The sequence below is a fragment of the Apiospora aurea genome (genome assembly GCF_038362705.1).
Source record: "Apiospora aurea strain CBS 24483 chromosome Unknown utg000009l_segment0_segment0, whole genome shotgun sequence".
NCBI classification, from domain to species: Eukaryota; Fungi; Ascomycota; class Sordariomycetes; order Amphisphaeriales; family Apiosporaceae; genus Apiospora; species Apiospora aurea.
In genome coordinates this window covers 18,212-37,303 of record NW_027117396.1, presented here as the reverse complement: position 1 = coordinate 37,303, position 19,092 = coordinate 18,212, and the positions used below count along the sequence as shown (strand labels likewise).

At 52.6% G+C, this 19,092-nt stretch overlaps 8 protein-coding genes across 8 annotated transcripts; 2 read left to right on the top strand and 6 right to left on the bottom strand.

Moving 5' to 3' along the window:
- Positions 1–1,043: 1,043 nt before the first annotated feature.
- PG986_013119 (Linear gramicidin synthase subunit D) lies at positions 1,044–4,898 on the bottom strand (the record flags this gene model as incomplete). The annotated part of the gene is made up of 1 exon (XM_066849341.1): positions 1,044–4,898. The coding sequence occupies one exon, from the start codon at positions 4,896–4,898 to the stop codon at positions 1,044–1,046; it is 3,855 nt and encodes a 1,284-aa protein (XP_066693484.1).
- A 1,429-nt stretch (positions 4,899–6,327) lies between these two features.
- PG986_013118 (acyl-CoA N-acyltransferase) lies at positions 6,328–6,939 on the bottom strand (the record flags this gene model as incomplete). The annotated part of the gene is made up of 1 exon (XM_066849340.1): positions 6,328–6,939. The coding sequence occupies one exon, from the start codon at positions 6,937–6,939 to the stop codon at positions 6,328–6,330; it is 612 nt and encodes a 203-aa protein (XP_066693483.1).
- A 962-nt stretch (positions 6,940–7,901) lies between these two features.
- Positions 7,902–8,832, bottom strand: PG986_013117 (uncharacterized protein; the record flags this gene model as incomplete). The annotated part of the gene is made up of 5 exons (XM_066849339.1): positions 7,902–8,029; positions 8,084–8,281; positions 8,375–8,498; positions 8,566–8,601; positions 8,656–8,832. 5 exons carry the CDS (start codon positions 8,830–8,832, stop codon positions 7,902–7,904), a joined length of 663 nt encoding a protein of 220 aa, XP_066693482.1.
- Positions 8,833–10,436: 1,604 nt separating this feature from the next.
- Positions 10,437–11,420, top strand: PG986_013116 (uncharacterized protein; the record flags this gene model as incomplete). Its single annotated transcript, XM_066849338.1, has 1 exon — positions 10,437–11,420. The coding sequence occupies one exon, from the start codon at positions 10,437–10,439 to the stop codon at positions 11,418–11,420; it is 984 nt and encodes a 327-aa protein (XP_066693481.1).
- An 813-nt stretch (positions 11,421–12,233) lies between these two features.
- PG986_013115 (uncharacterized protein) lies at positions 12,234–13,008 on the bottom strand (the record flags this gene model as incomplete). The annotated part of the gene is made up of 2 exons (XM_066849337.1): positions 12,234–12,856; positions 12,936–13,008. The coding sequence occupies 2 exons, from the start codon at positions 13,006–13,008 to the stop codon at positions 12,234–12,236; spliced, it is 696 nt and encodes a 231-aa protein (XP_066693480.1).
- A 1,011-nt stretch (positions 13,009–14,019) lies between these two features.
- On the bottom strand, positions 14,020–15,246 carry PG986_013114 (altered inheritance 24; the record flags this gene model as incomplete). Its single annotated transcript, XM_066849336.1, has 2 exons — positions 14,020–14,874; positions 14,950–15,246. The coding sequence occupies 2 exons, from the start codon at positions 15,244–15,246 to the stop codon at positions 14,020–14,022; spliced, it is 1,152 nt and encodes a 383-aa protein (XP_066693479.1).
- A 391-nt stretch (positions 15,247–15,637) lies between these two features.
- PG986_013113 (uncharacterized protein) lies at positions 15,638–16,750 on the bottom strand (the record flags this gene model as incomplete). Its single annotated transcript, XM_066849335.1, has 1 exon — positions 15,638–16,750. The coding sequence occupies one exon, from the start codon at positions 16,748–16,750 to the stop codon at positions 15,638–15,640; it is 1,113 nt and encodes a 370-aa protein (XP_066693478.1).
- Positions 16,751–18,172: 1,422 nt separating this feature from the next.
- Positions 18,173–18,970, top strand: PG986_013112 (uncharacterized protein; the record flags this gene model as incomplete). The annotated part of the gene is made up of 2 exons (XM_066849334.1): positions 18,173–18,432; positions 18,574–18,970. 2 exons carry the CDS (start codon positions 18,173–18,175, stop codon positions 18,968–18,970), a joined length of 657 nt encoding a protein of 218 aa, XP_066693477.1.
- Between the last annotated feature and the right edge of the window lie 122 nt (positions 18,971–19,092).

Here is a 19,092-nt window from a genome sequence, read left to right as displayed (position 1 = left end):
GTATGATCGTATTGGGCGTCCCGACAGGTGCCTGAATAGAGCTGATAGTTGCTGCGGGGTTTTGCAGCACCCTCTCGATTTAATTGGATCACTCAACCCCAAGTCATTGACCAACCAACAGAAAGGATCGTTGCAATGGGGATATGTGTATCCTCTGACGAGACACTCATCGCTGACTGCGCCGTACGCCTGACCCAGGTCAAAACAAGCGGGTCTTCAGTCTTTTCAATTCCCATGGGAAGAAAGGGCAGCGAATTGGAGATGACTTTGTTGACCCAACCGCTGTACCCATGAGTGTTCGAACCGCCGTGTTTAGATCTGTCGAGCAGGCAATATCGTTACCTGTTACCATCACAAGCATACAATCCGCCCAAGATTTTGAGCATCATGGCATGGTAGCACATAGCGTCGCTAAGATGGCAACTCTTGTGGACAAGACTAAGACATGGAGACGGTACAAGTCAATGCCGTACGTCATATCCTGCAGTTCAACAGCTACAACACTCAAACACTGTGGTGATAACATGGCTGTAATAAGCTCAACAATCAGGCTAGTTAGTACCTTCGAACGGATGAACACCAACCTACCATAATAATCCTAAAGCTCATGGTAATTAACACACACATAATCAGGGAGGCACACGGGGAAGGAATGTTGACGACAATCAATGTTAGTCTCACAGACACATGGCAAACCCGCATCGACGCCCTCAGAGCTGCTTGCCACTGCTGCGTAGTCTCCACTACGTTGAAGCCATTTCGTTATCTATGGGAAGAATAGCAAGTTCTGTTGTAGCTCAAGCCAAGAAGGGAGGGGGGGCTTAAGAAACCAGGGGCTATGTAAAACATTAGTTGAGTACTGGCCGCTTGCGTATATCTTTTCCCGTAGCGATGCATCTCTCCGGTATGCCCGATACATATTGAACGGGCCCTATTTCGAGTTTGGTAGGAAATGAGGGGGAACATGATTCGATCTTCTGCTCGAGAGCGATTGCATTTTTATCTTATACTGGCATATCTCCTCAATTGTAGTGCTTTACCCTTCAAATTGGCTCATCCCGGGGCTCAATCAGAACTTCGTTGACAGAAACATGCTCCGGTTGTTTTAACGCAAACACGATCGCATTGGCCACATTCTCAGGCTCCAGAACCTTGGCGCCAGATGGTTCGCCGAATTGCTTCAGAGCCTCCGCATCGGTCGACATGCCCAAGAGGTCTGTCGCGACATTGCCAGGTTGGATGCTGCTGACTCGTAGACCGGTACCGGCCGTCTCCAATCGAAGACTTTGCAGTGTTGCTTCCACAAAGAATTTGCTAGCAGAATAGACACCGAGGCCAGGGAAGACTTTTCGGCCCGCGTCTGACGAGATTGCGACTATGTGGCCTTTGCCTCTTGACAGCATTGTTGGCACAGTGGAGGACAGGCAGTGAAGGAGGCCCTTGCAGTTGACATCAACCGTGCGCTCCCACTCGTCGGTCTGGACGTTCTTCATCATCGTGAAGTACATGACGCCAGCGCAGCTAACGAGGATGTCGATAGGGCCTAATTCCTCGGAAGCAGTACGCATAAGTGACTCGACTTGCGCCTTGTCCGTCACATCTGTCTTATGCACGAGAACTTTGCCGCCTACACCGGAAAGCTTGGCCTTCAATGTTTCCAAAGCCTCTGCACGGCGTGCGGCTATAGCTACATGCGCACCTTCCCTGGCCAGAGCTGTTGCAACTGCAGCGCCGATGCCAGAGCTAGCTCCGGTCACAACCGCAACACGGCCAGCAAGAGGGCCCTTGGACTTTGCTTGGACTAACGCGCCGCCCTGACGAGGCGCATGAGACAACCAACCGCGAGCATACCAGTCTCGACAATAAGTCTCGAGAAGCGCACAGTCGATCTTTGGTCTCTGGAGTTCATAGATATCAAGGACCTTTTGGGTCTTTGCATCATTCAAAACTGTGACGGCCTCCAAGAAGTCGACGGTCGGCATACCACGACGTAAAATACCCGCTGTAAATGAGTCATCGCCGCTGGTACCAGGGGCGCCTCTCTTTTCATTCCAGAGTGCGAGCCATTCGTCCCACCCAAGCAGATCTGTGGGATAGCCGAGTTGGGCAAGGTCGGCAAGAAGAGCAGTAGCTGTCACGGGCTTAGGGTCTCCGATATGGAAGATGCGCTGGTCTGTATCGACATGGTTGGCCAATGTGACGACCGCCTGCGTGACAAAGTCGACAGGCGTCATCTCTGCCAGCCAGCCTGGAATTTCGGGAGCGTAGCCGACATGAATTGACTCGACAAACAAGGCAGTGAGCAGGTCATAAGTGTTTGTGGAACCCAAGACACTGTGGCCACTGATGGTACCGGGCCTGTAGATTCTGACAGGCAACCCACGCTGGCCTGCCTCCAGAACGAGCTGTTCGGCTACCCACTTTGTCTGGCCATAACCGTCGACAAGCTTCTCGGGGACAGAGTCCGCATCAATTATCGTGTCTTCACTCCAGCCTTCGGATGATGGGGGCAGGACGCCATTCGTAGAGATATAATGCACAGTTGCGCCGCTTCGGCCCGCTAGGCGAAGGATCTCCTTCGTGCCACCCACGTTAGCTCCACGCATGGCAGCATACGGATAGACAAGGTTGACTGTAGCGCCCGAATGGACAATAACATCGAGTTGTGAAGTCAAACTCTCAAAATCCTCCTCTGAAAGACCCAGCCGCTTTCGGCCAAGGTTGCCAGGCACGACGTCAATCCGATCCAAAATAGACGGTTCCCATATTCCCAAGTCTAAAAGGTTCTTGCGAATTCGTGCCATTCCGGCAGAGCGAGAGGTGGATTGCGCTGGCTGGGTAAAACGCACCAGACAAAGGATGCGTGCCGAAGTTGACTTAATAAGCTCCGTCAACAAGAAGGCACCGAGGTAGCCAGTCACGCCTGTAAGTAGGATCGTCTTGGCGTCCTTCAGCGAACACATTGAAGTGTTCTTGGGATTGATGTCGTCAGGAAGTGCAGAGTCTGCGCGCAATACGGCGGGAAGGTCAGCCTGCACTTTCGCAGTGTGGCCGTCGCGTGCATTACGCACGACTTCCAGATGCCCCTCAAGAGTTGGGTTCCCAGCTAAACGTGCCAAAGGCACTGGGAAGCCAAAGTTGTCGGTCAAACGACGAGCCAGATCAGCAAGGGCCAGAGAGTGACCTCCAAGGTCGAAGAAGTCATGCTCCTGTGTGATAACGTTCATCGGAAGACTCAAGGAAGTAGCCCATGCCTTGGTGATGGCCTCTATCTTGATCTCTCTGTCCTTTTCCGTCTGTTGACCGTTTCCGTTAGGTGACTTGGTGCCGGTAGGGCCAGGTAATCTCTTCAAGTCAACCTTGCCGGACACTTGATGGGTAGGAAGCTCACTAAGCTCAACCCACAAGGCTGGAATCATGTAATGAGCAAGGTACGCTGACAGAGTCTTCCGAGCTACCGGGCTGTAGCCAGACTCTTCCACCACAGGGACGACTCGGTCTCCTGGCTCCTCCTTGTCTCTAACGAAGTACGCAACGAGCTGACGTCGTAGGCCTTCACCATATGAAACGACCGCACAGTGGCGAACAGCTAACTGTCTCATGACGATACTTTCAACTGCGCCGGGCTGCACGCTGTAGCCACGAACCTTGATCATGGCGCCGACACGACCGGTGATCTCCATAAGACCAGACGGGAGCATTCTTGCCAGATCACCAGTTCTGTACATACGTGCACCTGGCGTTTTGTCGAAGGTATCGGCGAGGAAGGATTTGGCCGTTGTTTCGGGGAGGTTGAGATACTCGCGAGCTAGTAAACTACCGCCGAGAAATAACTCGCCGCTCGAGCCAACTTCGATCTTGTTGAAGTTTTCATCGAGAATGTAGGTATGCTCAGGATCCATGGGAGGTCCCACGGGACAGATTGTTGACTCATCAGTGAGCATTTCCTTGATATCGCCACAGGCAATTTCATGAGTCTCACTTGCACTGTAGCAGTTGAGCAACCGGGTGTTTGGCAGGGCGTTAAGGGCTCTCTTGGCAAGGTCGGCGGTGACGACTTCGCCGTTTAGCCAAAGTCTGCGCAAGTCCGGCAATCGATCGCCGAGTTTTGAGTGTCTTGACAAAACCGTTGCTAGAAGTGTCGGAGTCATGAGAGTCTCTGTAATCTTTTGGGAAGCGAGCAAGTCAACAAGAGCTTCCGGGTCATAGCTGGTCTCGTCAGGGACAGCAACAACCGTCGCACCTCTGAGTAGCGGGCGCAAGATCTCCCAAATAAAGAACACATTGCACGCGACGCGGTCCCCAGGTTGCAGATCGCTCAGGTGGAAACGCTGGTCATAAGACTGGACCGAGGCTCTATGAGGATTCGCGATCCCCTTGGGACGGCCCGTAGTGCCGGACGTATAACACACGAAAGCAAGGCGATCAAGGTCATCGTCAGAGGGCAGCGGCGGAAGCTCTTTAGCTTGTCCATCGGGCTCGGCAGTGCCATTTGTATGAGCCTTAGCCTCGTCCAGGAGAATGAGCGGGATCTCAGGCTTGATTGAGCCAGCATAGGCTCTGTGAGTAACCACGACAGTAGGGCTGGCATCGTCGATTACGTCAGCAAGGAGTCCAGGAGGGTATGCCAGCTCCAAGACAAGGAAAGCTCCGCCCGCACGCAAAGCCGCCAGGCAGGCGATAACATAGTCTGCACTGCGGCCCAGGAGCACACCAACAAGGTCATCGCGGCCGACTCCCAGATGGCGTAGACGGTCAGCCAGAATACTCGTCTCACGCTCCAGCTCGGCATAAGTCCATTTCGTGGTCTCATCCTCCAGCGCGAGAGCGTCAGGGGTAGCAGCTGCCTGTTGGCGAAACAGCGCCGATAGGTCTTTGGTGATATCGAGGATAGGCATGGTTCCTCCGGAAGGAAGATTGAGAAACGAAAGTTTCAAATCCGGTAGCAGGATTGTCCGAAGGGAGGGATTAGACTCTGTTGTCGCGCGGACCGATTTGGGACGCCGTGTCTGAATCCCACGATATCCCACGTGGCTTGCTAAGGTTACGGTAGACCTCAAAGCCGTGACAAGTTCGAAGCCAATAGGTTGAGTAAACAACAACGACGAATGGATGGCTAAGTCGAAAAGTGTTTCTCCGAGTTAGAAGAGTAATATCGTACTCGGGCAGGTAGACAAGAAGGGACGATTGAAGAAGACGGACGGCAGGCACACCGCGTGGTTGTGTCCTGAGATTCTTTGAGGTTCTTCGCTGGCCGCTAGTACAACTTGGGGAAACCGAGCCTTCCAGCAGCTGGAGGCTCAACTTTCAAGGAACGCAAGGGAACCGGAACCCTCTTAAATTTAGCCGGGGTATGTAGGTCGCGACCGGAGGCACGTCAAGTATTGCTAGTACTGGGGCTTTGACGTCAGTAGCCAGATTTCTATACTATACATCCGTTTGTTGGCAGGCATGACTAGTGCTCGGGTTTTGGGCAGGTACGATGTGTTACACATAGGGATGTCTAGTATCACTTCACCAACTGATGTGCAATGCAACTATGGTTGGCCTGTCCAGCATCAACTTGAACCTAGTGACGTTGACAAGCAAGAATCTGGGGAAACTTGCGCCATTCCCCCGGCGAGGCATTTCGAAGTGTCCCATGCGATGTGGGCTAGGGCAGCTCCAACCATTCGTGTAACTTGAACTTCCATGTCTAAGCGAAGCCCACGATCAAGTAGGAGCATCCGTTCTCCCAACAACTGGGTCCGCCGACGGACGGAGCGGGTTGGGTTCCATTTGTGGGTGCCGCAAACGTAAGCTAACCGCTTGGCGTGGCTCGTAGGGCAGTGAGCAACTCAGGTGCGCTGCTGGGGCCTGCATCGGCATCTAGATGATGCCCATCCTTCCGTCCTGGTGTCATCATTCCAGCAACATTCCCCATCTACGGGCGGTAGAGGGTGTGGAAAGCGAGAGGTATTGCTGTGATTGGAAGATAGGAGGATCCGAAGTACGTAAGGTGCGAGAAATTCTAAGAACATCGTAGCATAGGAGGCTGATTTCCGACGATGTTTATTGGTCCCGGCCCTACAGTAGGTGTAGTACTATCGACTGATGGCCAGATTGATCGGACTGATCTTTTAACCCCTCCAAAGCACATGATCCGTCAAGTCAGTCCTGCCAATTATTGCCCCACGTCACAGTGGCCTCCCTTATCTCTTAGGTATTACATTATGTACATAGCACCAGACTTGACTTTGATATATTGATCAAGGATCATCGTCGATTCAGGATGGAGATAAAAGCAGCGTTCCGTACCGAACGAATCAAACTGGCCAGTGCTTGCCCTCAAAGAGCTTTCAGGTAAACCCAATCAATCTGGTGAAGTGTGCCGAGCCAGAACCCCGTCTTGCCTGCTTTCCTGTAGCCAAGACGCTCATATAACCTGTGCGCCTGCAAATTCTCCTCCCACACAGTCAACCAGATCTCTTTGAAGCCCTCGGTGCGGGCTTTTTCCTCAAGGGCACCAATGAGCCTGGTTCCGACACCCTTTCCATGTACGTGAGGGTCGACATAGAGCCTTTGCAAGCAGCACTTCTCTGCTGCGTCTCCCCGCAAGCACGCATCAGTCTGCTTGCGCACGAGCTGGACGATGCCCACGATGGCTTCGTCGTCCTGAGCTCGAGCGATGAGAGTAAGCTTATCTGGGTCCTGGATCTCTGCTGCCATGGCAGTGGCCGAGTAGTTCGCAGCCATGAAGACCTCGAGGTCAGCATCAGGCACCGATTGACCCGCCATACTGTCGAAAGATCGCGCGCCTACATCCGCCATAACGTTTGCGTCCTTGGATGACGCGATTTCGACCTTGATATTGTACGGCAGCCTTGCGGTGGTATTTGACTGTACGACAGTTCCGGTAGAACGACTCGTGTCGACGGCCTCTTCTAACGACACCGTCATAGCAGTTGATGGAGCTAGTGCAAAGAGATGAGGGCCGGATGCTCCTTATTGAAGTCTCTTCTTAGATAGTTGTGTAGATATACGCAATATTCAACAGATGTTGCATAAGTGTCACAGATGTATTTGATATATCCAGGCGTAACTGTACGTTCTGAGCGATCCAACGGGTTGGGGGGCTTCACCATTTGCAGAGGACCAACTGGCTAATTAATACTCATGTGTATGTCTGTGGTTTCACACATCACGCCCTGTCGCGCCCTACGTATGTCGTAGATTTCTTTACCTGAACTGGTTTAGCTTGGCAATAGGTATCCATCAACTCGAAGATGCGAGTCATGGTCTGGCTTCCAGAAGGCCGACGATATGCAAGCCAAGCCCATATACCGATAGCTCTGGGACGACCGTATTGCCAATACCTATTGAGAGTATTTGATTTTAGATACCGACATGTGTAGAGATAGGGACCAAAAACAAGCGACCAAAAGGGCGTTGCGGGGAAGCCAGTCCACCCCGCCTACTACAGAAGGCCTCAGTCATGTCATTTCTCTCCAGTGCCATCAACCCACAGCTGCACCCGCTAGCATCGAGTTTCTCGCAAACACAACATATTTCATCCATTTTCCCCTCGCAAGAAGATTGATTGGCCATATACGTAAAGTCCCAATGGACCGCAGACACCTCCATTGTCGTCAATTTGCCCCGGAGCCAGTTAGTGGTATAGCCAACTGGACGTAGGTGTTCTGGGTCAACACCTAAGCTAAAGCAGTATTCATTCAACAAAAGGCGGAGCATCATATATGCTTTATTGACTAGAGACGTTCTTTCTACGCTGAACATGTCATTGCTTGATAGCCATGAGTATCTCTCGTTCATATCATTCTTCTTGTGGCCCAGCATATGACAAACACCGACGCAAATCGCAAGTAATGCTAGACTGGCCTCTCCTCGCGAATTCCCGGTTTCTAGGAGGTCGTGCATTGCTGTTGGTCAGTGGGAGGACCACCACAAGCGCAGGTGCAGTCGGGCAAGCCAGGGTTGTGGGCATCGCTTGCTGCACCAGAATCGCAGATAGCTACGACCAACCAAGGAGCTATATACAGTTTTGTTAGCCGAAATATGCGCGTGGCATCGTGAGAGAACGTACCATCGTAATCCTCGCACATCTTCATGGCGAGAATGTCCCACTTTCGCGACGAGATCTCCTCTTCGGCAATCATATTGTCGGTGCTGGCAGTGCAGTCTCTCAAGATCATGGCATCCCAGGGGTGGATGGAGCAGGTATCGAGTGGGCCACGGAAGATGCGCACATTCTCTGCTCTGGTTGACAAGAAACCCCAGCCGACTCCGTAACCACATGGAGTAGTAATGTTGACATTCACTATCAATCATTCTTGTCAGCAAGTATGGAGTGGTCAACAGGTGCCGACGTACTTACCCAGAGTGAAGGTCAAATCGTTGACAGCACCGTCTGCTGCACCAGACTCGAATCCGACGACATTGCCACCCATCTGGGCAACAATGTCCATGCACTTCTGATTGTTCTCGACGGTCCAGTTTGACTGATTCGCAGTTAGAGAAGTCGGTTGAAGATGATGTTAGATGTCAGCTAGGATTAGACCACTTTACCTCGTAGAACCTCTCATCGCCAGCCTTTCGGTAGTACTGTAGAATATAGAGATGAGCTTGGAAACGGCAATAAGGCTCGATACAACGTACCAGCTTCCGAACATAGCTCGTGTGGCCGTAGCTGACGAAGGGGGCGGGGTTGGCATTGATGAGTTGCAGGTCCCGCACATCGATGGGGCCATGGCGAAGCCAGTCCAAGGGCCGGACTCGCATCATGCAGAGTGCAGCCTCATGCTTCTTGGATGGAACATGGATACCACTAGACATCTTGAATGTGAACGGCTCGACCTCGAGGTCAATGTAGAGTGTTTGTTGTCTTGCTTGGTGTGTCTCGAAATGGCAGACTCGGAGTGAAGTTTGAGGTGTAAGCAGATAATACCACGCAGGAGGGAGACTTTGGGTGAGAAGATCGAACTTGATGGATGGAAAGCGAGGAAGGTAGGTTGGATAAATTTTTCACTTGCAGCTGAGACCAAATGATGGATGTCTACAGGAGATTGACTAATCCATGGCGGTCAGGTAACAGTTCTGTTGATGCCTGATGTTTTGCCGTTTGCATCCTTCTTCTTCGGTCACAGTTGGTACACCACTAGGTACTGATCGTTGCTTCCTAAACTTGACTGTTCACGTACCGGAAGCTGGGGTCTTGGTGAGTCACATGAACTGCCATGATGTCTAACAATTATGTGTGCAGCTATGGCTATGATCGTTCCTTCCTAATACTTCGAGGCTTTCAAATCCTTGAAGCCTTACTGAATGCCAACCTTATGTACATACATAACACAACCTGTAGACACCACATGCAGGGAGACATTTATTTAGTTACAGAAGAGGCAGATGTGTATATAATCTAGATAAATTACTCCCAGAATAAAAGCGTTGATTTGAGGAGCCTCAGCAAAGAAGGAAAATCTTATGATTTCAAAAATGTGAAAAGGATGACTTACGAATTCCATATGGTCTACCTTGGGTGTTTTCTCGCTACCTACAAATGTCCATTTTTCAATGTTGTTTGCTCATGTGTGACGTAATTAGAAGTGGCATTCCTCCCTCCCTTACCCGGCCTGTTGCAAACAGAAGCCCTTAGGTAGTAATGCTGCTCCATCACGGGTCAAATTCGCGTATGGCATGACATGGATTTCAGCCTAGGGAAGGCCCAGTGCAGTTACAGATGACCGGCAGCTTCTAGCCCTCGCTTTTTCCTTCCCACTTAATAATACCTAATGGCAGCCAACTTGCCACGACTTCCCTTTCCTAACTGCCACTGCTGGAGCAAAGCCAACAAAGTATCATGAGTCACCACACAGAAGATGCCTCTGGAAAAGGAGTAGATAAACCAATACTCCGGGTCAGGAAAGTCTGACATGATACTCCTCACCAATGTCGTTCAGAAAATTGGCAGGAGAAATGGGCACAAGAAGTGTTCATCCCTTGTGTTAATATTTATGAATGACTCGCACATTCGAGATATCGTGTTACAAATAGAGTATGAATCCGGGATCTGAATACATGTATACACGAGTCGGCCCGTAATATAAAATGAAGCCGATACTCCGGCCCGGGTGGTGCAGTTTCTAGGTGTAAAGCTAGATCGTCCGGCATTGATTGCGATATCGGAAACGGGCTGTGCTATCCATGTCAAGCAATTGGCTCCCTTTGAGGAAGGTCGATATGCGGCTTGGGAAACGGTAGCAAATCGGGGATATGCTTGCTTGGTACTCCATCTCCACCCACCTCACTAGGGGCAAGAAGCGGAGATGGTCTGATGACTCCAACTCGTGGTCGACTACTTCAATGCTCTTGATACCAACAAGACAAATGAATTATTAGAGCCAGTGCCATAGATCATAATTTCACAGCGACTACACACCATGGAGCAGATTCAAGAAGCATATGATGCGTTGGCGAGTGAGTTTGCTGCAGGCAACCCCAAGAGCAAAGCCGCATACGATGTTGCGACCAAGAGCCTCCCTGGAGGAAACACTCGCACAGTGCTCTTCTACGAGCCGTTCCCACTCTACACTGACAGGGCAGAGGGCTGCCACCTGTGGGATGTCGATGGCCACAAATATGTCGACCTGCTGGGAGAATACACAGCAGGACTATACGGGCACTCCAACCCAGTCATCTTGGAGGCGATACAGGCAGCTCTGAAGCGCGGCCTGAGTTTTGGAAGCCACCATGCCGACGAGGCACGCCTTGCCCAGCTCATAAGGGATCGCTTCTCTGGCATTGAGCTGGTCCGATTCACCAACTCTGGCACGGAGGCGACGTTGATGGCCCTGGCCGCCGCCAAAATATTCACGGACAGGTCAAAGATCATGGTGTTCGAAGGGGGGTACCATGGGGGAGGCTTCTTGTTCAAATCCGGTCCACATCCTGTCAACGTGCCGCACCAGTACTTGATGGCACAGTACAACGATACAGCTTCTGTCGATGAGTTGATAGCAGCAAACGGGAAAGGCATAGCTGCTATTATTGTCGAGCCCATGATCGGGTCAGGGGGTTGCATCCCCGGAGCGCCCGAGTTTCTGGCTCACCTTCGAGAGAAGGCCACCGAGATAGGGGCTGTCCTCATTTTCGATGAGGTCATGACTTCACGACTCTACTCGGGAGGTGGTGTCCAGTCGGAGCTTGGCATCACCCCTGATATCACCACTCTCGGCAAGTACATCGGTGGGGGCATGTCTTTTGGCGCTTTTGGCGGAAAAGCCGACATCATGTCGACATACGACCCCCGGGCGGCCAGCACTGCGAGAAAGGGGGCTTCTGTTCCCCATGCCGGCACATTCAACAACAACGTCCTCACCATGGCTGCCGGCTCAGCCGGGTTGGAAAAAGTCTTCTCTCCCTGACGTAGCACGAACCCTGCATGGCCGTGGTGACGATTTACGAAACAAGCTCAAGGCTATCGCCAAAGGCACCATCCTGAAAGTCACAGGATGCGGCTCCATAATGAATATTCGTTTCATCGCCACGCCTCCTGAGGATATACACAACGTTCGAGATCTTGAGGGCCAAAACACTTTGCTGCTTGATATACTGCACCTGTATATGCTAGGTCAGGGTTTTTACATGGCCCGTCGTGGATTCATTGCTCTTTCGTTGGAACTAACTGCTAAAGAGCTTGACGGCTTTGTAGAGGCTGTACAGGGGTTTCTTCGCAAGTATGCCACCCTTGTATCCGGATAGGGTGCTTTGAGAGTATCGTTGTACGATTCATGAGACGGAGCATCGTATATGTTGATATCCAACTTTCAAATAATGTTCACGGAAAACTTTGGGCTTTGGAGTCTTTACTGAAGATCACTATGCTTGTGTTCAATATCAAATGCTCGACATCGCTGAAGAAGGAAACTCGAGAGGGCTGTTATGTGGATGGCAAACTCTCGACGGTTTTATGCAGACGATCACACAGTGCAACGACATGTTTGTATCAACAATATGGTGTTCTAGGACTCGGCTAAATCAGCAAGTCCGTCCCTGTTCTACGATTTTTCTCAAACGTGAGTTTCTTAAGAGATAGTAATTAGATATTGGGTATCAGTTTCGTTGTACAAAGAAGACCAGAAAATATGCAACACATCCCATCGCCCCCTTCATTGGGCACAACCATAATGTGACTGGTTGAAGATAATAAAGGGGCACCCACGTGGCAGAATAAATGTTCATCCTCCTCCAAGCAACCCAAGCACAACCCAGCCCCCCATCAGCGTCCACCACACCGCTCCACACGACCGGCTACGACTCTGTACCCGCAGGCTTTCACCACCACCCGACGTCGACGTCGCAGTCGGGCCCAGCTGGCGCGCAAACTCAGGGCAAGCGAACTGTACGCTACCGATGCTCTGCCCCTTGAGCTGCGTGCAAGTCCCCGTGATGTTCACCCCAGCGAAACCCTCTGTTCCCGTAGCAGCATCAGCTTGCGCAGCTACAGCATTCGAGCCCTGGGCGAAGGTGGGAGGAGGGTGATACCAAGGCGCACTGGTATACTCGCCACCGCTTTGGCCAACGCCCTCGCTGCTGCTTCCGCCACTCCCCTCCTCTCCCTCGTTGCCACTCCCGCTGGTACTCGAGCTATTGTGGCCTTCAGATGAGCCCCCACCACCACCGCTGTAAGTGCCGCCTCCGCTTCCACCTCCGCTGCCGCTGCCGCTACCCGACGTCTCTGTGGGAAAGGCACAGCCTTTATTCGACGATATGAAAAGTGTCGGCAGTCCATTATTGGGGCATCCAGGCAACGTGCCCACCAAAATGGAGCCGGCTTCTACCGGTACATCGAGACAGGTGCCTGCCCTTGTTAGCGAGCGTGCCTCCCGAGCCAACTTAGGGGTGAGTGAGTAATGAGAGTGGTACGGGAACAGTCTTACCAAGCGAAAGATACGTTGGCTGGTTGGGCGAAGGACGGCCACATTCTGCGTCGCGGAAAAGGACAAAAGACATTATTACTATTATCACGTATGATTATGTCGGGAACATTTTTTCGACTCACACATGTGGTTTTAATGTCCCGGGGGTGGGAATTATTTACCCGCCATTTCATTTCTGGGGTGATGGACGATCTGACCGTTGGGCTAGACTTGGTGACAGTGCGATCTCGACGTTGCGTGCTTTGAGTTTGATAGAGGCATGAGCGTTGAAACTGCCCGTGCGAAGAGTTGAGAATGTCTCGTAATCTCAAGAACGACCTGTCGATTCTTTCATGCAACGTATAGTAGATATATGTTTCTAAAAAATAGCATCTAGCGTGTTTGTCCTCACTATATCACCTGGACCAAAGCAATATTAAGCCTAGCAGAAAGAAAAAGCAAGTATCGCACAGCCTACGTTTTGTATACTAGCAGAGGCAGAAATCGGCGACAATGCCGAAGCAGTATGTCATATTCTTGGCGACAAATCGCGCCATATAAGAATCGAGTCCTGGCAAGACAGTGTCTCACATTTCACGGCCATATGCAACACCGAGGGAATACGTAGATCAGCGATACGTGGCTTTGAGATTTGGTGTTATTCACTTTGGATCTACCTATGTAGTTTGCTTGCACGCCGGGAACACCGGCCCGCTGCTAATGGGGGCTGTCAAGAGCATCAAACGTGAAGCCTGAACGCTGAGCTACAAGGCGGACTTGCCTTAGCCACTATCAGCCATTCTGGAAGACTTCTGCTCCTTGTCCATGATACTTTTTGATCCCCGACTCAGGTGTACGCTGAGTCGACACGTCAAGAGCTGCGTAAGCCAATCTGTGCAATGCATGACTCCGGTTTTTCCTGCAGAGTCCTGATACACTTTGTTATGTGAAAGATCCAAAATACCTTTGAAACCAGCCACAGGACTTGTCCCTTCAAGCTAGGCTGCACATCGATATCGAGACAAGGAGGTTGTTATTTGAGTGTTTATCATTACATGTCGTTTTGCTATTGATGCTATTGATACAACTTTTCGACCACGTACGTCTATTTTGACTTTTCGGAATCTTCGGCGTTCGTGGCGTCGGCAATGTGTACCTTCCCATCCGGGCCAACACTTGCGACATTGACCTTGACCGTGGGCTCGACCCTTTTAGGCATCGTCGTAGTATCCGTCTTGGGCTTGGTGGCAAGATCGACGGCAGCAGGGATGGCACCCGCCGGGGAGTCGGCAATCTCGTTCACGTCATCCTTGGTGAGCACGTCGCTAATCCTGGCGCCTCGGCTCGACATGAGGATCGTCATGGGGCCCTTGAACTGCAAGAACAGCCGATCGCCCCAGATCGTTCGTCGGGCCGTCGTGCGCATACTGAAGAGTACCCGCGACATCAGCTTGTACCAATCCGTTTGCCGCATTGTGCGGAAGAACTTGGTGTTACCCAGCCAGTTGGTGACAGAGGGTATCTGGAACGTGATGCCGGTGCTCTTGAACCGGAACGGAAGCGGTGGGTTGCGGGTGATCGTATAAGCCACCACGTTCGAAGGATGTGCGACGAACTCCTCGCCCTCCGCCAAGGTGAGCTGGTACGTGTGGCCCGGCGCTGACAGCGCCGCCAGACCTCGACCCGTCAGTTCCGACGAGCCCCAGTTTGCGAGGGGAAGTCTGTATTGAATGCGCGGCGTAACTTGAAGAGTGTGGCCAGTCCATGCCAACAGCGCCGATCGCTGCGCTACCATCCAGTCTGTCGTTCCATCGAGATGCAGGACGGTGAAAGTCGTGGTCGGCGATTTAGTCGCGATGAGGGCCGTTATAGGCGACGTAGAGGTAATGCGTTGGTAAAGGAATGGCACACCCGTGGCGGCGCGGCTTAGAGGCGAGAGCAGGGACAGCATTGATTGCGCCTGGTACGATCAAAACGTCAGTCCCGAGGAGCGATATGTTATGTACGCATGGTACTTGTGCGATGTGTGTCCTACATTCTGTGCCTTGCCCGAGACGGCCACCAGAGTCCCCCTTCGTGTGTAAAGTCGTTGCGAGGCGGCCAGTGAGACGGACAAAAGAGAATAGGGCGTGCCGAGGACCTCGAAGCGGGCATCGGCGACGTCTCTCGAGGTGTCGAGCGAGGCGCCGAAGGCATCCCCGCCAAGCCGGGGCGAGTCGGTCGTGGGCGACGAGCTGATCTGGATTGCCCTACATTGCCGGCAGATGTGGCTGCTCTGACCGGCCAATTGGCTTGCCCGACCTCTCCTGATCAAAGTAGAGGCAGTGCGCATGGCGGCGAGTCGGCAGTGTCAAGGGCGCGAGTGGCCGCAGGGTTGAAGTCGAAGTCGAGTACGGTCCAGAAAACTAGAATTGGAGCTTCAACTGGATTCCATCCCAACTGCCAGACTTATTTTGATGAGGTCAGTTCGTTCGGGCCCAAGCTCCCGCTTAGGTACAATTTTCTGGGCGCTACGAAAATGGCAGCATGCCCGGGCTAAACCTCGGAAACTTCTGGCTCGTCCATGAGTATCAACGAGACAGTTGAGTACCTGGCCAAAGATGATTCCAACAACATAGACATACGTAAATTGTAATTACTTTATTAGGTTTTTCTAAGAAACCAGGTTTTGCTTTGCACCAGTTGATTCCGTTCCATGCCGACTATTTTGATTGGGCCTCGACCTATGCTGTCAAGTATGGCGGAGGAGCTGCCACGATAGGTGACGATCCCCTACTAATGTCTTCCAACCTGGCCATCGACAACGCTTCGTTCCCAGCGATCTCGAGGTATATCGCTGCCCTCGCCATGCGCAAACACTCTTTGGAGGTCCTCAAAGCCTCAGCACATACCTTGAGCGCCGCCTCGGCCTCCTCGTGTTGCGTTCTGGCCACACCCAGATTTCGCTTGAGCACTGCATGACACACCTCAAGCTCTTTCCTTGACACCCGAATCCTGTCGCGCCAGATGATCGTGCTGTAGGGTCCATCCCACTGACAACCCCTTTGGGACCGGGAAGCTATGCGTACATCATCGAGGGCTCCTAACGACTCTTGGTCGCACTTAGCTTGCCTCAAGAGGCATTGTGCCGCGTCCACGTGGCTTTGAGCCTTTTGCAAGAGGCTGGTCTCGGCTCCATCGCCGCTCAGCTGCCCCTGGGCGAGTGCCTTCTTCACTTTTTCGAAGGCGGCTGCGACCCGGCTTAGTGAGCCGGCCAGCGCCTCCACAATGGTGCCCGACTCCTCGCATCGCTCTTGCGCCTGACGGTGGGTTTCCTGCGCCGAAGCCACCTTCTGCTGCAGCGCCCTCTGGTGTTGGTACTTGGAAGTGCAACGGGAGAAAACCCGCTCCCAGAGACGGTCGAGCTCCGCCTGGGCTTTGTGATGTTGTGAGGCGACGTGCTCGAGGCTTTCGAGTAACGCCACGGCGTCCTCGTACTGTCTCTCGAGCGCGCATTTCTTCTCCTTGGCCCGGTATTCTTGCTGAAGTACTTCGTAGTATTCCGCTGTTACCGATGCAGCCTTGGCTTGGTATTTGTTGTGTTTCCATGCTGCTCGGTAGGCGAGGCGTCGGACGATGCTGTCTCGGTATCGCTGGTGATACATCAAAGCCGTGCCCCTGTCTTGGTCGAGTGACTTGATCTGGGCCGTCACATTGTCTAAGGCTTCGCTCAACTCGACGACTCGGCGTTTCTGCTGTCCCAAAGCTGACGGCGCATAGTCGGTTTGGGCAATCTGTATCCAGAGCTCGCTGGTACGGGTGGCGGTGTCCCGAATCGCCTGTTGTAGCGATGCCATCTTGACTTGGATCGGGGTATGGCGTCGATATCGTTAGGACTGGGCACTATCAAGAATAGCCCAGTCTGTCGCAGAGGCTAATTGCCACATTATATATATAATACCTACATATACCGTTGCTGACTGCTGTCATGCTCCGAATAATCCGTGCCGGGTTGGTTACCTAGGCAGCAGACGCCTACGCAAAACTCATTGGTCCGTTTTGGCAACCCACGCCGCCAAGATCTGTGAGCTTTGCCGGGTGACTCAACTACACCACAGCCAATTGCGGCATACGAGATTACGCATGACCACCCATGTCAGATCATGAACAATGCGATTGGAAATGTACTTCTCTAGCCTTGCATCGTAACGAGGCGTGTCGCAGGGCCATCAGTTCTGCCTCCCCCGCTTGGTCTGACGCAAGAACTGGTGTTTTCCATCTCAAGGCAGCTGGATCAGAGCTCCTGGGCGATTTCGATAATATAGGTATATCTACATATGTGATGTCGTGCAAGTATTCCGAGCTACAACCATTGAAATTTCTACTCTGGATGGATAGGCAGGCAACGATCAGTATCATTTGAAGGTGAGACTCGATTCGAGGTATCTCCTGCAAAGACGGAGCCCTTTCCGTATCTTGCCCACCACACGGTTTGATTTAGTGATGGCGACTTTTCGGAGTCAGCAATCTCGCAAGGGCCGATCCGGTTCCGGCATTGAACTTATGCTGACACTTTTCGGGGCGTATCAGGCAAGGGCGCCACATGGTTTCCTGTCGACGAAGGGGTCTTGTGTACGCTTGATCTTCGATCCAAGTCTCACCTTGGGGTTGCTTACATACATGGATGTTGAGCTTCCTCTCCTTTCCAGTGAGTCGGTCAGCCCGCTGAGAATCTTCATTCACAGGCGACCCAGCGTGGTGGTACGGTGCCATGAGGAACTGGGAGCCTGGATTGGAAGACTGCCTTCACTGCAGAGCCCACTGCTGGGCCCCCATGTGATTTTGAATCTCCGATGCACCTTAGCGCCACCCGCTTCAGGGGTGAATAGCACCCACAAAGCGCCCAATTTCACGCCGCATGATGCGGAATGGGTGCGCTAGCATCAAAGACAGCGCGAGCGCTGCTGGCACGGGTGTGGGCTAATATTGGTAGCAGGCAGGCGTGAAACGAGCCAAGAGGATCTTTCCGGCTTTTGTGCTTGATCGTTTACCAGATCGTGAGCTTCTATTTAGTCTATTTAAGTAGCAGGATACGCTCGTCTGTCAATTCCGAAAATACCTTCAACGCAGTCTCTCGTTTGACAAGTCACCACTTACGCTCGTTTAATAATATCAGTATTGCTCTTCCGCTCTTTTAGCCAGGCTATCCCGCCTATTACTATTATTATTACTATTCTTAGTACTCAGCGACTAGAAGAAGATAACCAATAGACATCGCTATGTCTTCCATCAAAGCTCTAATGCTCCTCTCGGCCGCGGGCCTCGCGACGGCCCAGACCACCGTCATGGACATGTTCCTCCCCGGCTCCGAGGGCGAGAACTTCGAGGCCTCCGTTGTCTCCGCCATGACCAAGCCCCCCAAGATCGAGTACTTCGTCACGTGTGCCCCGAACGCCGAGGAGTGCGGCCTGGGCCCCGGCGCCACCGTCATCATGGCCCCCGGCTCGTACGCCTTTGGACTCAACGAGCCGCCTGCATTGTAGGAAACTGCCTCTTCTGTATTTCTTCTTTCATTCGCTTTGCCCGGTGCTTCTCTTCATAAATGAGACGGGTTTATCCTGCCGCCCCAAACCCCTTGCCCTAAGCCCAACCAAACCACAAGCTAACCCTCCCGCCTCAGCACCATGAGCGTCAACTGCGAGGTCGAGCACTCCACCGGTGTCTGCACCAAGATGGTAGGCGGCTCCGAGGCCAACGACCCGGGCACCGAGACGGAGACCATGACGGACTTCAAGTCGGAGGACTTCTTCATGCCCGTCACCGTCACGGGCGGCCTCGAGAAGCTCGCCGCTTTCACCGATGGCAGCGCCGCTTTCCAGCCCGCCCCGACGGCGGCAGCGTCGTCCCCCTCCTCTGGATCTGGATCCTCCGGCGCTGCTTCCGCGGCGGCCTCGCCCAGCAGCGGCGGAGCAGCGCCGACTAGCTCTAGCACGGGCGAGGCCACGCTGCCGCAGATCACGCAGCACGCCGTCTTGGCCGGCGTTGCTGCGCTGGTCGGTGGCGCCATGGCTCTCTAGAGAGGAAACCAACATGACTGGAGTGCTGGATAGTAGCCTACTTGGATGTCCATAGACAACGGACGTAGCAACACAAGGCAGCTACAGCCCGACAATCGCACAACCTATTCTACTGCTGCTAG